The sequence below is a fragment of the Streptopelia decaocto genome, assembly GCF_964273445.1.
Source record: "Streptopelia decaocto genome assembly, chromosome: 6".
NCBI lineage: Eukaryota > Metazoa > Chordata > Aves > Columbiformes > Columbidae > Streptopelia > Streptopelia decaocto.
This window is the reverse complement of record NC_138660.1, coordinates 31,932,741-31,947,273: the sequence shown is the minus strand read 5'-3', so window position 1 is coordinate 31,947,273 and position 14,533 is coordinate 31,932,741. Positions and strand designations below refer to the sequence as shown.

At 45.2% G+C, this 14,533-nt stretch overlaps 1 protein-coding gene across 4 annotated transcripts in view; it reads left to right on the top strand.

Moving 5' to 3' along the window:
• PLEKHM3 (pleckstrin homology domain containing M3) overlaps nucleotides 1-14,533 on the top strand; it is an 83,966-nt gene that overhangs the window by 4,755 nt on the left and 64,678 nt on the right. For 3 of the 4 annotated variants that reach the window (XR_014184477.1, XM_082056964.1, XM_082056966.1), the window contains exons 1-3: nucleotides 425-447; nucleotides 960-1,103; nucleotides 4,754-5,615. Coding sequence is in view for 3 of the 4 variants with exons in the window: in XM_082056964.1 (XP_081913090.1) it covers nucleotides 5,012-5,615 (604 nt within the window). In the remaining variant the exon portion in view is untranslated. Of the gene's footprint in view, nucleotides 1-424; nucleotides 448-959; nucleotides 1,104-4,753; nucleotides 5,616-14,533 lie in introns of those variants that run through there. The other variant, XM_082056965.1, reaches the window with a different exon arrangement.

Below are 14,533 nucleotides of genomic sequence, written 5' to 3'. Positions count from 1 at the left end.
GTAAAACCCTTAGGCTGTGATTGCTCAAGGTGCCACTAGAAGACATTCAGGTCACAGGCTGAGGTTGCTCAGACAGACAAGCAGAGAAGCTCTTTAGGTACGAGCTGCTCCAGCCCCAGTGGATTGTATTCCAGGCGACTGTACATCCATCTTTTCTTCAAATGACCTGTTTTTCAGACCAGGCTTTTCACAACCCGTAAGCTGGACTGTAGTGGTACCAGCCTGCAACATACCAGAAATAAAGGTCCCTGAGGCTGCTTGAATTTCCTTTGCGACCAAATTGCTATCCAACTGAAAGAATGTCTCTTTTCCTTGTTGGCATAGGTGTTTCAGCTCACAGCATGAGATAAGCAGAGCTGGTTCCCACAGCAGGTTCCAGGGTGCTGAGAAGGGGATGGGGCAAGATCTCCAGTGACTGGGGCACCCTTGCTCTCTACTTGCATGCAGGTAACTTGTAAAACTCCTCTTGGGCTCTTGAGATAAAATTCTCAGAAACACCTAACTGTTTGCCAGGATTTGGAGCCTCATGGTCATTAGGAATCAATAGACTCAAGGGACTTTTAACAACATTACCCATCTTTTGCTGTCTGGGAGCTCCTCTCATTTATGCATTTCCTCCTGGACACATTGCTTATGAACGTCATTGATTGTTCCTTTCCAATTCTCTCACCAAATACGAAACAGATAAATAGGAACTTCCCTTTTCTTTTGTATTGCTCCTTGTTTTATACGTGTCTATTACCTGTTCACCAAAGAGGAGGTTCTGTGAGCACCAAAACCAACAAGTCTGCTTATCAAGTTGTTTGTTGCCTCCTGTTCCTCCCTCCTGCGTTCCCCCTCTGCTTCCTGGAGTTTTCAGATCCATCTCACACTAACCACTTGTGCTAATTTGGAGCCGTGTGGTGGCACTAGCCTTCTAGAAAGGTTAAAGGACCAAGTTTTGCCTCCTTCTCCCTTAGGAGTGTGAGTTTGGGCCTGTTTCCTGTCCAGTGTTGAACAACAGTGCAAGAACTGCATCTTTAAGGACACTGCTGCTCTGTCACACCGAGCTGGAGTTACCTATGCTGTTTGAAAGAGAGAGAAGGAGAATAACCGGCAGATAGGTAGGATGGTGGCACAATCCCTGTTTCCTTATGAAATGAAACCGAAAGATGCTTCTTTTATATATACTCTCTGTATGGATTGGTGAGCTAAATGGATCTCTTCAGTCACTGGTTCCTAAACACATGCTGGCTTTAATTTTCTCTCCTGCCAAGGCTAGACTGAGCAGTCCTGAGCATAATGTGCAAGCTGGGGGTACGCAGCAAGTCCCTGTTGTGGTGGTGTGTATCACCCGCAAGATTGCTTTCTGCCCTCGCCTCTTCTGTGGTTTTTGATTTTCCCTGGCACGTGGGGATCCAGAAAAGCAGATCAGGAAGATAAATGATCTCTTCCAGTGCACGTTCCTTGTAATTTGTCATCTATGATTTTTCCCTGCTGTCAGACTGTGCTGTCACCTAGATTAAGCCGTTGTGACTTGTCTAAGGGAAGTAATCTTGACTACACTGAACTCCTGTCTCACATGGCATGACCAGCACTCATTGTTGTTTATCTCAGCTGTACGAGTGATGTGGCCACTATAAACTTGTAATAGTAAAGGCTTTACTCATGTTGTAAGTGCACATTAATTATCTGACTGCTGCATGTCCATGGATGAAAGCTGTATCTACACTAGACAGACATACAGAAAAGCATGTTTGTCACCTGCTGCAATCCCTGTGTCCAGCAGTTTTTGCTAAGTACAGTGCACCATGTTCCTTCTCCTTTTTTCAGTGAGACTAGTTCCCAGGGGCCCAGATGAGCTGTTGGGTTTCTGTTTCCCATAACAAACCACTGCTTACAGTTACCTGTAGCTTTGGCAGTATTTAATAGTTTGGGCTGATGTTTCTCCCTTCCTCTCCTGTTCACTGCATTAGGCTGAATGTCTTGGAAAATTTCAGGTGTTTCCAAGAAGCAGTATGTAAGGCAATATATTTTACAGTAATTTTAAAGGAATTAATCCTATCCTATTTGCCTTTTTTTCACCTTCATGTGAAGGAAGTGATTTCCACTGCTTTCCCTCCTGGAGTTGATCCTGATGGAGCTGTTCACTGCCATATCAAAGGTTGCTTTTGTTTGGCACCAAATCCGTGCAGAAGCCTGAAATAAATTTTTGTTGTCTGCCTCTGAAAGAAAATGCCAAATTTTGTTTATGGTGGATGTGTGATTGCAGAATCCCAGCCCAAGTGGGAATTACTGGCACAACTCTTTCTTTGATCTAAGGAGGTTCTTGGTGGTGCAAGAATGCATGAGCCCACCACTGAGGTCACCTTTCACATCATTATTGAGCATGGCGAACAGACTAGTTTGGAAGCTACAAGTGCTGCAGTTTGTGAACTGTGTGATGCAGAGGCCTGTCATCTTCGTATGACCTTGTGATTCAGCATCTTACTGGATGTGAGGTCAGTTTGTAGTTCAGCAACACCACAGTTGTCTGCATGGTACTGGGTAATTCCAGCCTCACAGCATCCAGGGAAACATGCAGCCACATGAAGCCTCCAGCATTTAAAATGGAACCTGTTTAATGTAAGTCTCAATTTTCTCCTTTTGCTTTCCACTTTTCTTAATGATTTCAAATAAAGAACAGAGCAACACCGCGTCTGTTACCTCTGAAATGCTTCAGTGGCGTGTGACAAGTCCTTCTGGAGTGATTGCTGCTCCAGTGTCTAGAGCACAAGGCTGTATTCTCTGCCAGCCCCTGTGAAGCAGCATCTTTGAATGGGCCAGCCTGTAGCTTTCACTGCTGGTATATGATTATGGTAGTGCTGGTATTGTTCAAGGAAAGCCTGTTGCGGTTTTGCAACTTCAAAATATCATTCTTGCTTTAAAGACATGCTGTAGGAGGATGTGGAGTAAGCGGGCAGGTTGCACCAGGTCATGTCCCTTCGCCTGTGCCTGGAGCTCCCAGGCTCTGAGGCACCAGGGAGCAAAAAATTCTGGGGCTCCTGGCAGGAATAAGCTTCAAGAGAGAGCTCTGCTGCATTAAGCTGACAATGCAGTTGTGCCCAGGATGGCTTTATTTCCCACTGCCATCAACTGCCACAGTTGCACAGCTTTGCAGGGAGTCTGTTCCCATACTGTTCTGATTTCAAACCACTCCAGATCTATTTTGTTCACCCCCCTGGTTGCAGTTCTGGCTCTACCTTCAGCGTCTTACTCTACAGTCACTTATTGAAGCTGATTCTAGTCCGGGTTCACTGTGAGACTACTGAAGTGAACCCTTGCAAAGAGATAACACAAAAAGATCCCAGCGTAAAGGCTTTAAGTTTCCAGAGTTATATACATGATTATTGCTTTTTAGAATAGTTTGCTTGGAGTGCATTTGCAGCAATGATGGTTTGAGCTGCTGATCTTTTAGGAGGGAGGATCAGCTGCTGTTCCGCACACACCTGTGTCGTGTCTGGCCACAGGTGATTGTGGAGGGGATCGGTTTGTGGCACAGGATTCTGTGCCCCCTTCTTGGGGGGCTGCTGGCCTCCTTCCTCCCTCTGGATTGCCATAGGAAAGAGTGCCTGGTTAAATGATGTTGCGAATGTAAGTTAGAGTAAGGCAAATAGACTGTTCTGTGTTAAAAAGAACCTTAAATAGAAGTGTGATCTGTGTTGGGTGGTGTTTAATAGATGTTTTTCCTCAAGTGTATATCTTCATGGGTCCTGCTAGCACTTCAGCAGTATTCACAAGCTAATGAACTACTAATTATCAGCCCTGCCCAGGCTAATTAGCTCTGTTAAGAGTGTATTAATCTAGGCAGGGCTCTGAGCTCATGCAGCTTTGCTGCTTCTAGAATTTGAGCTGATGTTGTCCAAACTGGGCTGTAGATCTCTTTGACTTGTGGCTGTTCTGCACCTGTAGGCTCTAGGTCAGGGGTATCAAACTCATTGTCACCAGAGGCCACATCAGCCTCGTGGTTGCCTTCAAAGGGACAAATGTAATTTTAGGACTCCTGTAGGAGTAGTTACATTTATATAGTCCTAAAATAAAGATCTGCAGATTTGTGGCAGTAGAGAACATGGTATATTTTGTTTTGTTGATAGGATGTGTTGTCTTTCTGAGGCTTAGGTTGCCACATGGTTTCACTGAGGTTCCCAGTGATACTCTATTAATAGAGAGGAGCTCTGTATGCAGTGCTCTGCACCAGCCTCTTAGCGTTGATTTTTCAGGCAAATATCACAGTTCTGTTCATGCAGACAAGTAGGCAAAGTAGCTGCTGTAAAACTCATGACGGTCTCCTAAAACTGGGAGTGCAAGCAGTCTGGGAGAAAAAGGCAAATTATTTGAGGCTGATTGGCCTGTTTTACTAACCCTGCATTTCTCAAGTTTTTCTTGCAGCCCCGTGGGAACCTGCACTAAGCGTGCCCTAGGTGGCTGCATTTGTGATGTTTGTCAGTATTGCCTCACAGCACAGCTTTCTAAAGCTTGGTTAATAAATGGCATCACTTTGGTTTGCTTTATCTGGTGCCCCATCCTACTCTCTGCAGGTTCCAGTTCAAGAAGTGATAATACACAGAGTGAATAACAGAAACCCCAAAGGGGTTCTTCATATGCGATAATGTTGATGCCAAATGAAGGAGAAAGTAAAATCAAGGGGACTGTGACTGTGAAAGAAGTGATGTGATTAAACATATTTATCTGGAAAAAGGCTCTAACTGACATGCTGTTTTGCTTTGCTTTACAGGTACTCTCTACCACTATGAGCTTATTTCAAAGAGGGACTGCAGCTCACTCGATCAGTGGATGTTAAGTCTCCCATCTGCAGACGGGCTGGTTTGGTTCCTTTCTGCCACTAAGGCTTGTGGTTGGTGAATTTATTTGCCCCACCATCTCTAAGTTAATGGTGTGCCAAGGACAGACGTGAAGCAGCTCTTTCTCTGGGTATTGATGTGACGTCTTCTTAACGCATCACGACGCCTCAGACCCCCTGCCAGCACAGGTGATGGAGGCTCTTGAAGTCGATGACATTAGCCCAGCCTTGGAAGTGACTGAAGACTTTTTCAACAGTTTTGAAACTAAGCTTGAAAAGATCGTGCAGCCCTCAGAGGTGTACGGTGTACAGGACGTCCCTGAACTGGTTGGGCAGGAGGTATTTGATCAGATAACAGAGAGCACAAATCTGAGGAACGTTGCCTCCTTAGCCAAAAGTAGCCTCATCTGGGATCACTGCAAAAATGGCCTCTTGGAAACCAAAGCTCAGATGGCGTTCCCTGGCAGAGACCAGCACGTGGTGCGGAGGGGAACAGCTGCTGACAACCTTGCTTGGGCTGGGGAACGGGAGACTGCGGCTTTTAACATCTTCAATATCTGCCAGCGGAGGAGAGAGAGGCCTCGCTCGGTGAACGACATCCTGGTGCAGAATGAGGATGCCTCCACGTTCAAGCCAGGACACAACAGGTCACGCTCCGATATCAGCCATGTGAACTGGGGAATGGTCTTCACAGACACCTCCCTGCAGCAGCCCCCCGTGCATGGCCGGGACAATAACTGCGCCCTGCTCTCCTACCTAATGTTAACCAATGGAGAGGACATCCAAGGAAATACAGGTCTGTGTGGTGCTTTATTGCCTCTGTTGATAAGAGGACTTCCCTATTTGTTTTTAATTTTTATCTTGAAAGGGGAGATGCATGTTTCAAAAAACAAGCACCTCTTAAGCTGATAGAAATCGGCATCTTGCTGTTGTCTTTGATATAGCTCTTGTCTGTTTGCCTTGCTAAGGATCAGTTCTTAAACCAATCTCAGCTTCTATTATTTCCATGGTTTGAAAAACTAAGCCTGTTTTACTTTTTGCTGTTTTCCTTTTGGCTCATTTGACTCAGGAAAAAAGAATTTATTTGTTTTGTATTTCTGATCATTTCCTTATCTGATTTTCCCAAATTAAACAAACAAACAAACAAACAGCAAACTTTGACTGCTAATGCTATTGGGAGAATGGCAAATCCAAACAAATGCAGGTTTTGTGAAAAAAAATAAAGAAGAGGGGCCATTAAAAAGAGGGCAAACAAAGCTTTACTGTGAGGCCTGAGATCTATGTGCTGTTTCTTTAAGAAATTCTGGCTATTCAGTCCATAAACAATTAACAAAAACTCAAGCTGGCTATTTGTGCTTGTCAACATTAAGGCATCTGCCAGCTTTGTGTGGGGTGCAGGAAGTCTTGTTATCAGATTGAGGCAGGCGCCTCCAGCAGCCGGACCAAGCGGCCTTTCAGCAACTGATACTTTTTCCTTTTCCTTTCTCAAGCGCCGCACTGGAAGAGGTTGTGCCCAGGGCTTTGGAAACACTGAACCAGTGTCTGCATCTCCGTGATTTGTTTTAGAGATGGCAGAAGGGAACTGGGCACTTACAGAAGAGAAAAGCAGCTAGTGCCACGAAGTTTTTGTAATCTAAATAAAGGCAGGATTTAACAAAGGAATTTAAAAATCAAAGGGTTGTGAAAGTGTGTGTGTATGGTGGAATGATGCCAGTTATGAATACGTAGCTGGTTTAGGGTTAAAACAAACCTTTTTGGTTAGGTCTTCCAGATAAGTCAGCTATTTTGGAGAAGGGAAAGGAGATGCCCAAATGTTTCTTTTTGTGGATGTGTGCATATATAAATATAAATATATATAATACATAAGCATATATATATGTATGTATACACACACAAACCTGTATGTTCCTGTGTTATATTGTGACATAGTTGCTGTATCCCAAAGAAGGGGTGCTCTTGGCATACAAAGGCAAGTATATCTGCTCTTGGTTTTGTTTAGGGAGATATATTGCTTCCTGTAGAGTGGGGTCTCTGTTCTGCATCCTTGCCATGAAAGCGATGATGAACATGAGTGCACTCAGAAGCCTGGAGCTCTCGATTTTCCTCAGCTGTATCCTGGGCATCTCATGGGTTGAACTTTACATGTAACACCTTTACATGCCCACAGAAGCATGATTAAATCTAGCCTTTAAAGTTCAGTAGATTATTCCGATACTAATTTAAGCTTAGTCTTTATGGCCCAGTTTCCCCATGCAGCCCTCAGAAAAATAAGGGAGTTTGTTACATAGACTGTTTAGAATAAGAAATACCTAAGCCATTCTCTGTTTAATGGCTTGTTCATGTGCTTATTCAGTGAGAGTAATTTCAAACTGCCACTGTATCCCCAACCTGCAAGAAGCAAGTCACCAATCCAGCTAGTGCTGAGCAGCAGAGTCGCAGGCCAAACTGGCCTCCCTTATGTCTGTCCAGGGCTCAGGCAACTGCAAGAATACGTTGGGGTGCACCCTAGTGCATTGAACCTCTCTCTGGGCTGAAGCAAATTACATTCCCCTCTCCCTTACACACAGATGCAAGACACTGTGATGCAATTGTTCATAAAAGGAAGCAAAATGAAAAATGGAAATGATGTATAATTTTCGTCCCCTTCTGGCAAACAAAGAAATTATGTTAGGAACCGCAGTGCTGGGTCAGCATTGCTTCCGAAGTCAGGGGCCGCGTACTGCAGTCTGTCCCCTCTCCTGGGTGAGTCTCCTCCCTTTGGGAAGCTGGGCTGTGTGCAGTGTTGTCCTCCTTTCACCCTGGCTCCCACCTAAGCTGTCCAGTGCACTTTGCTTAGAGACAACAGACCCCAGGGAGACGCACCAACTTTCTAGAAGCCCTAAAAGGGCCTTGCTGTATCCAGAGTCAAGTCTATAGCTGGACTTCAAACTGCTGTGTAAAACAGCTTGATAGAAAACCTCCCATGGTGCAACCATAAGAGGAAGAGACAAGAAATGCACTCTGTGTACAGGTGGATATAACCATGGGATTCCTTAAGCTTGGTTTTGTCCAGGCCTCAGTAACCCCATTGTGGTGTGTACCCAAGACATGCGGCTTTGGGTGCAGAATGGAGTTCAGTTGTGCTCTGCCCAGCCCCTCAGCAGGCACTGACACTGTTTCAATGCAGTTAATCAAATTAAGTTTTTCTCCATACAGAAAAAGTGAACAAACTGTGTTGGAGTGTGATATATACTCTTTATTATGATTTCATGTTAAACAGTTTGTAGTTACAAGCTGTAACTGTGAAGACCTTGCATCTATAAAGTAGTTGTGTGATGTACAGCAATATTAGCACTCTTAAGAAAAAAGGCAATTGACAGATTTCCATGAAGCAAACTCCTGTTTTATGCTGTCTGCAACAGGCCCATCCATTCCTCGGTTTCTCTGTGGTGCCAGGAACAAGCCCCATCACTGTGCTCAGTGCTGCCAGAGGCGTAGGTCACTTCAAAATGGCTTTTTACAGAAAAGACTAGGTGAGGTCAAGTTCTGAGATCTCAGAGGTGAACCAAGCAAGGGAAGGAAGTGGATTAGTAAGAGTGGCTGCAGAACTTCTCCCAGCACTCACCTGTAGCCCAGCAGCAGTTGGGTACCTCTGAGGTGCTCAGTGCACACTTTTTCTGTTGCATTTTGCAAAGGTGCGAGAAATTTGTCCGTGTTTGCTGTGTGCTCTCCACAAGCCTTGCTGCGTGGGACGTTTGGAGGCTTGGAGGCAGTGGTACCTTGTTTAAGGAAGGAGAACTTGTGTGCTCTGAAAATGTGCTCTCTTAACCTGTTTCCTTAATGTGTTCTGTCCAGGGGCTGTGCAGGTTTTAGAAGGTAGCCATGGTATTTCTTCCCACTGTGTTTACATGACAGCCTGCCACAGAGTTTGCTGCTACTGTGAGCTGAGCTGAAAAGAGAAAAGCAAAAGCAAACAAGTAGGTATTGCAGGGGTGTGTATCTGGGGCTGGTAGTTATTCTCCATGAGAGACCAAAAGATGTATTTTAAGGCTGGCAAAAGCTGCTGCAGTGGTTGAAGGAGTTGTAATGTCTGGAGGCATCCCATTCCAGGGCTTTAATACAGATTAAGCAAATGCACGTGGGATACCGAGAGCAACTTGAGGCACTCCTGTCAGTCCTGTTGCAGTAGAGGACTTCCTTCTGGAGCCTGCAGAGGTCTTCCAGTCCTCTGAACCTGGCCAATTTGCTGCATAAATTAACTCTTCACAATTTTTTTTTCCTTATCTTCATAGTATATTTATTACTATGAGCTTATCTGTCCCTACTGCTTGGGTTTTTATAATACAAATAAAATGAAACTGGATCCTTTCCATGTACTGTGAAAGAAAAGGATCTGAAAAGAAGCTGTGCCTTTTGTGGCAATATCTCCTTGGGCCTGCTGGCAAAACAGCGAGTGTGCTGGACATGAACAGTTCGTGCTGTGGAACGGTGTCAGGCAGTAAGAGGAGCTAGCAAAGATGGAAGTCATAAGCAAATTCAAGTCAGGCTTTTGTATTTCTGAGCATGTGGCCTGGCAAACAAAGGGAGAATGCTGCTTCTGTAGTATCCAGCGAAAGCTTGCGTAGATCATTGGGACACAGTGTGTGAGCAGTTATCTTTAGTAGTCATGAGGATGTTTGTGGTGGTGGGTCATAGAGCAGCAGACAGCGGTGCCATCGGTTGCTGCTGCCGTTGTCCTGCTCAGGGAGAAGCTGCAAAGACAACTGGCTGGGAGGGGGTGTAGCAGGTCAGGGAGCTGCCGAGGTGGAGGTGGCCAGAGATCCTGAGAGCTGTGAAACAGCGGAGGTGTGACATGCAGTCTCCAAGCTTCCCGTCCAGTGATGGCCAGGTAAAGCTGAACCCCTGACCCATCTCCCAGAGAGGTTTCTGAAGTCTGATCGCAGTTTGTGCTTTGGCAAAAATGCCCCTGTAACACTGTCTTTTGTCTGTAGTATGGAGAAGCTACACAGCCAGGACAGGGCAATAGGCTGTTAATTGCCATTGGGATGGCAGAACATTCTAGATCTGTGGTGTTGTGCAGAAGGTAATGGCGCCATCATCTAAGAGGCAGATGTGCAGAAGCAACACTTCTACACCTTCCTCTCTGGAGAGCAGGAAGCCTCAAACCACTTGGAAATAATCCCAGAGCCAATTGAAGCCAGTTGGAGAACCAATGCCCCCGCTGTGGCCAATTTATTTTCAGCATTAAAATGTAGTGAATAAAAAGCTGTACTGGAGAGATTTGGGGCCTTTCATGATTCAAGGAGGCAAAAATGTTAAAATCCAGTGTGAGCTGGGTGCCCTCCACTGGGGGGGTCCGTAAGTGCCAGGGACTGTCTGAGCATCTGGCAAGAGACAACCCTTTCTCTCAGGAGACTGCAGATTAAATACTCCACACCGTACGGATAGGGAGGGTGAGTAGGGACAATGAGAGGTAAGGCGTTTGGATTACAGTAAAGAGCGCTGGTGAGTTTGGTTGTGGAGCTGTTCCGGTTGGGAGGATTATTCTTTATGGAGATTTTTGCTCTGGAATTACGATGCTCCAGAAGCAAACAAACAGAGTTTTCATCTCCTGGAGCAGTGCCAATTGCTTCCACTAATATTGTGATGACTTTCATAACTTAATTTTCAGGTTAGTTGCCATTATTCCCTTAGTGGTGTCAGCTAACTCTCCTAATGTGAATTGACCCTGTTTTTGTAGCTTTGATAGTCCCTTTATACCTTTCTTCCTTCTTTTTAAAGCTGAATTGAGTGAATTTATAAAAAAATCAGCAAATCCATCTTTGTTTGATACTCTCAATTCTTTTGCAAATGCTCCTGTTTTATGCATCTCCTAGCTGGTGGTATCTAACCATCTCTTTTGACTCATTGTACTTCTGTCTCTTCACAGTTGAGTCCTATTCTGGGTTGGTCTTGACTGAATCCAACCTCCTCCACTGCCCCCTTGGCACAGGGTGCTGGTCTGCTCAGCAAACACCGGTGGTACAAGTGTTCCACTTGCTGCAGAGGAGCAAGGAGGTTGGATGGAGTGGCTGGGCAGCTGGCATCCTGTAGACTTCAGCAGAGTTTCTCATAGAATGCCAAGCCTGAAAGGGAGACGTAAAGAGTAATTTGTTTAGGTTCTTTACTGATCTGTGTAGGCAGTTCATTCAGTGAGTAGCTTATTTTTGGTCAACAGCTAAGCCAGCCTCACTGGCAATGCATACATCTAAAATTAAGGGTTTGCAAGTTCAACATTTTCAAAGCAGGTTTTGCTTTCCCTAAGCCTAAGGAAGATGAAAAGGAGTGAATGCCCTTCTGGTGGCTTCTTTATATAAAATAACACGAACCTCTACCTAGTTACAAGTCCCATTGCTGTAGTGGTCCATTGAAAAGAGATGGAATTTGGAGAAGAAGCCATATCTGGCTCCAGGACAGCCATCTGCTTGTAATTTGTGCTCGAATATTGATGCCATTATTTCAGGACCAAGTAGAATCAGATACACCTGCACAGCCAGGTGGGAAAACAGGTGGGAAGAAAAGACGGTGTTTTTTAAGTAGGAGGAAAGTGGACCCTGTAGATCTGTGTAGCACTGTCTGAGGCACAGTTTGTCCCTGATCCAGCAAACCCCACCAAGCAGGTGACCAGCCGAATGCAAGCTGAGAGTATTTCAGATCTCAAAGGTATCTGCTAAGATTTATGGAAATTGGAGAAGAGGACTGTTGACAAAAACTCTAACCTGTGCTCATCTCTTGCTAAGTGTTAGAGAACCCAGAGAAGAGTGGCACCTCAAGAGACAAACCCCTCAGAATCTGGGCATCTCCGCTTTTGCTCTTTCCCAAGTTACATGGTGTTACTGTATCAGAAATGCTTCAGTGGTGGAAAACAGGGCAAGTTTTTGTGCCGTACCAACAAGGACGCAAGCACAGTCAGTTGTTCAGGAGCGTGTATCTTCTGGACACACTAAGACAAGATTTGGGCTCCCTCTCCTGGGATGCTGGTTGCACCACCTGTTGCAAGTGTGGACAGGGGTAGGCGGTAGGCGTGTGCTGGGGAAGATGCTGCCCTGTCCCCAGCTGCTGAGCCTCCCTTTGTTTCCCTCTGCCTCCTTCCCCTTCTTCCCTTGAAATTATAACTCCAAATGGCTCAGATGTGGGCCATTTACTGTGATTATTTCCATTTTTTCACTCTTCCTCAACTTACTCTCCCTGTAGGGAGGAAAAGAAATGCAGTTTCTGTGTGGAAGGTGGATGGAGAGATGGTAGCGTTTGCTCTCTGAGTGAAAAGGTATTATCTGGCACACTGCATGTCGAGGAGATAAGGGAGCAGAGGGCTGTAAGGGGGGGGTGTGTGTGTAGCATGTGGATTCAACTTGCCTCTGCCAACACCTATTGCCCTGACCTAAACAATATGAGGCATTTTAATTTTAATCAAGTTGGCTGCTGGTTCTGTCCTGGTTAGGAAAGCCGGTGGAGCCGATTCGCAGGAGCTTGAAGGGAAGGAGGGGGGTGGCTCTGTGAAAGCCAGGGAGAGACAGCCTTTCTCTAACTCAACAAAAGACAAGCAAACCTGCGTGGGGATGAAGGAGGGGTGGCTGGGGGAAGGTTACGAGTTGTCTTATTATGGAGAAGCTTGAACTGTCATCTGTACTTGATGGAAGCGAGAGAGATTGCAGTTGGAACTGCAGAAGCGCTGCCTCCCTGATTGGATTAATAGAAAGGGAAGATGACTCTAGAATGGCTGCCCATTATCTGCACTACAAAGGGATTAGTGTGGGTTTCAGAGAAATTAATGGCTTTTGAGTTAGCACAGAAATACTAATGAATGTCAGGGCCAGAAATGTGCCGTGAACAAAATTGGTTCCTTTAGTGTGTGTGTGTGCATGAGTGTATCTGTCCATTTGGGATAAGAAAATGTGCTTTTTCTCTACCATTCTGAGTTTTAGATTAGGCTTTCAGTTTTCATATTTAGCTGAAATACTCTTGAGTAGCTTATTTGTTGTCAAGGTATAGTCATATTGATTTCTTTTCCACCTTCTCATACCTACTGCCAAAGTAGCAATTTTTTAATTGTTGTTTTGATTTTAGTCGTATATACAGGAAATCTTTGTAGGTGATGTGTAGAGCACTTTGAACATGGTGTTAAATACAGGCTTCATTCTGAGCAAGGGGGCAACATGGGGAAGCTGAGGCTGAACTGGAAAAGTGAAACCAAAGTGCATCCTTTTTGTTAACGTGGATGGTAGCATCCTTCCCCCATTTTTTAACCCCCATGAGGTCTGCATGCTCTATTAAGTATATAAAACAATGAATTCTCATGCATGTTCATTAAGTTTAACTGAAACTTGTCTCCTTAATCATTATAAATCCTTAAAGTGGGTCATCACTGAAGAGGTAGCCAAAGCTTTTACACTGTTGCTGGCCTGAATCTTCCTCCTGCCTATACATGAAACTCTTACAACCAACTACAGCAACACTTTCAGCCAAGGACAGGAGCATCTCCTTGGACAGTAGGTTACAGCCCAAGTGCTGCTTTCTCACCAGTTGGAATCAGAAGCCCTTTGGACAGTACCTAAGTCCCTCAAATACTTCTGGTCAATGACTCTCCTTGTGCCCCTGAGAGGATGGATAGACTTGTCCACTAGCTGATGGTGGTGAGAGAAGCGTGGCCATCAATCCTGGCGGTGTTAGCTGGGAAGCCCGTTGCACGTGGGGATGCAGTAACTTCTATACAGGCTTATCTTTGGCTCTTTGTTTCCAAGGTTCGCCAAGCTCAGATGCTTCTGTTCTCTTAGCTCTGTGTTGAAGACATCTTAAGTATACTCAGAGGTGGTCATGTCTAAAACTGGGTAGAGCGTGGCCTGTTAATGTGAGTGGTAACTGGTTAAGCTGAGGTGCTGACGATATTTTGTGCCTTTAGCTGTCAGCCGAATCCCTCTTTCAAAGGTTGTCAGCTTGAGGGCAGAACCCACAAGTGAAACATCTCCTGCATTGCATGGTTTGTAACTCTGCATGTTAAGGTCAGTTGATGCTGGGTTTGTTTTGACCAGTTGAGCTGGGCAGTGGATGAGGAACTGTTCCCAGGTGGCTGCCTTGCTCCTGGGGTTGGGAATAGCAGTATCCAAGGGAGATGGACAACAGAGGCAGAAACCTCTTCACTTGTGTCTGTTAACTCTGCCACTGTTTGTAAGTCAAGACCCATCAGAGGTACCCTCACAGGAAAGGCAAAATAGAAATCAAATGGGAGAAAGAACTTGCTCTCCAGGCTGCACTGTTTTGGGATACTAAGTGTTGAAGTTGGTGTTGGAGCGTATCAGCAAATGCCACTGAATTTATACAGGGACCAGCAAAAATTGCAGAGCTACATGTCCATGCCAAGATGAAAATAAGACGTTTGCATGTAGTATTGGTGGCTGAAGCGGTGCAAATCAGACTGGAATGAATTTTGCATAGAAGCATTTTTTAAAACTCCGAAATGCTTTAGATAACTCCATTTAAATTGATATCATATTGATGCCTAGAATTACTTGTATATGGGCTGGTTTTAAAATTCCCCTCAACTTTGCTTTGGGCTGGGCTTTGTGGACACGTCTGCTCCAGAGCATCTGAAGCACTGGGGCACTGAGATATTTGAGGCTGGGCAGCCCCCTCCTTTTCATTTTTGGTCATGTCTGCCAGTCCTGAGCCAGATCCTCATAAATCAGTAAAGCTCCTCTC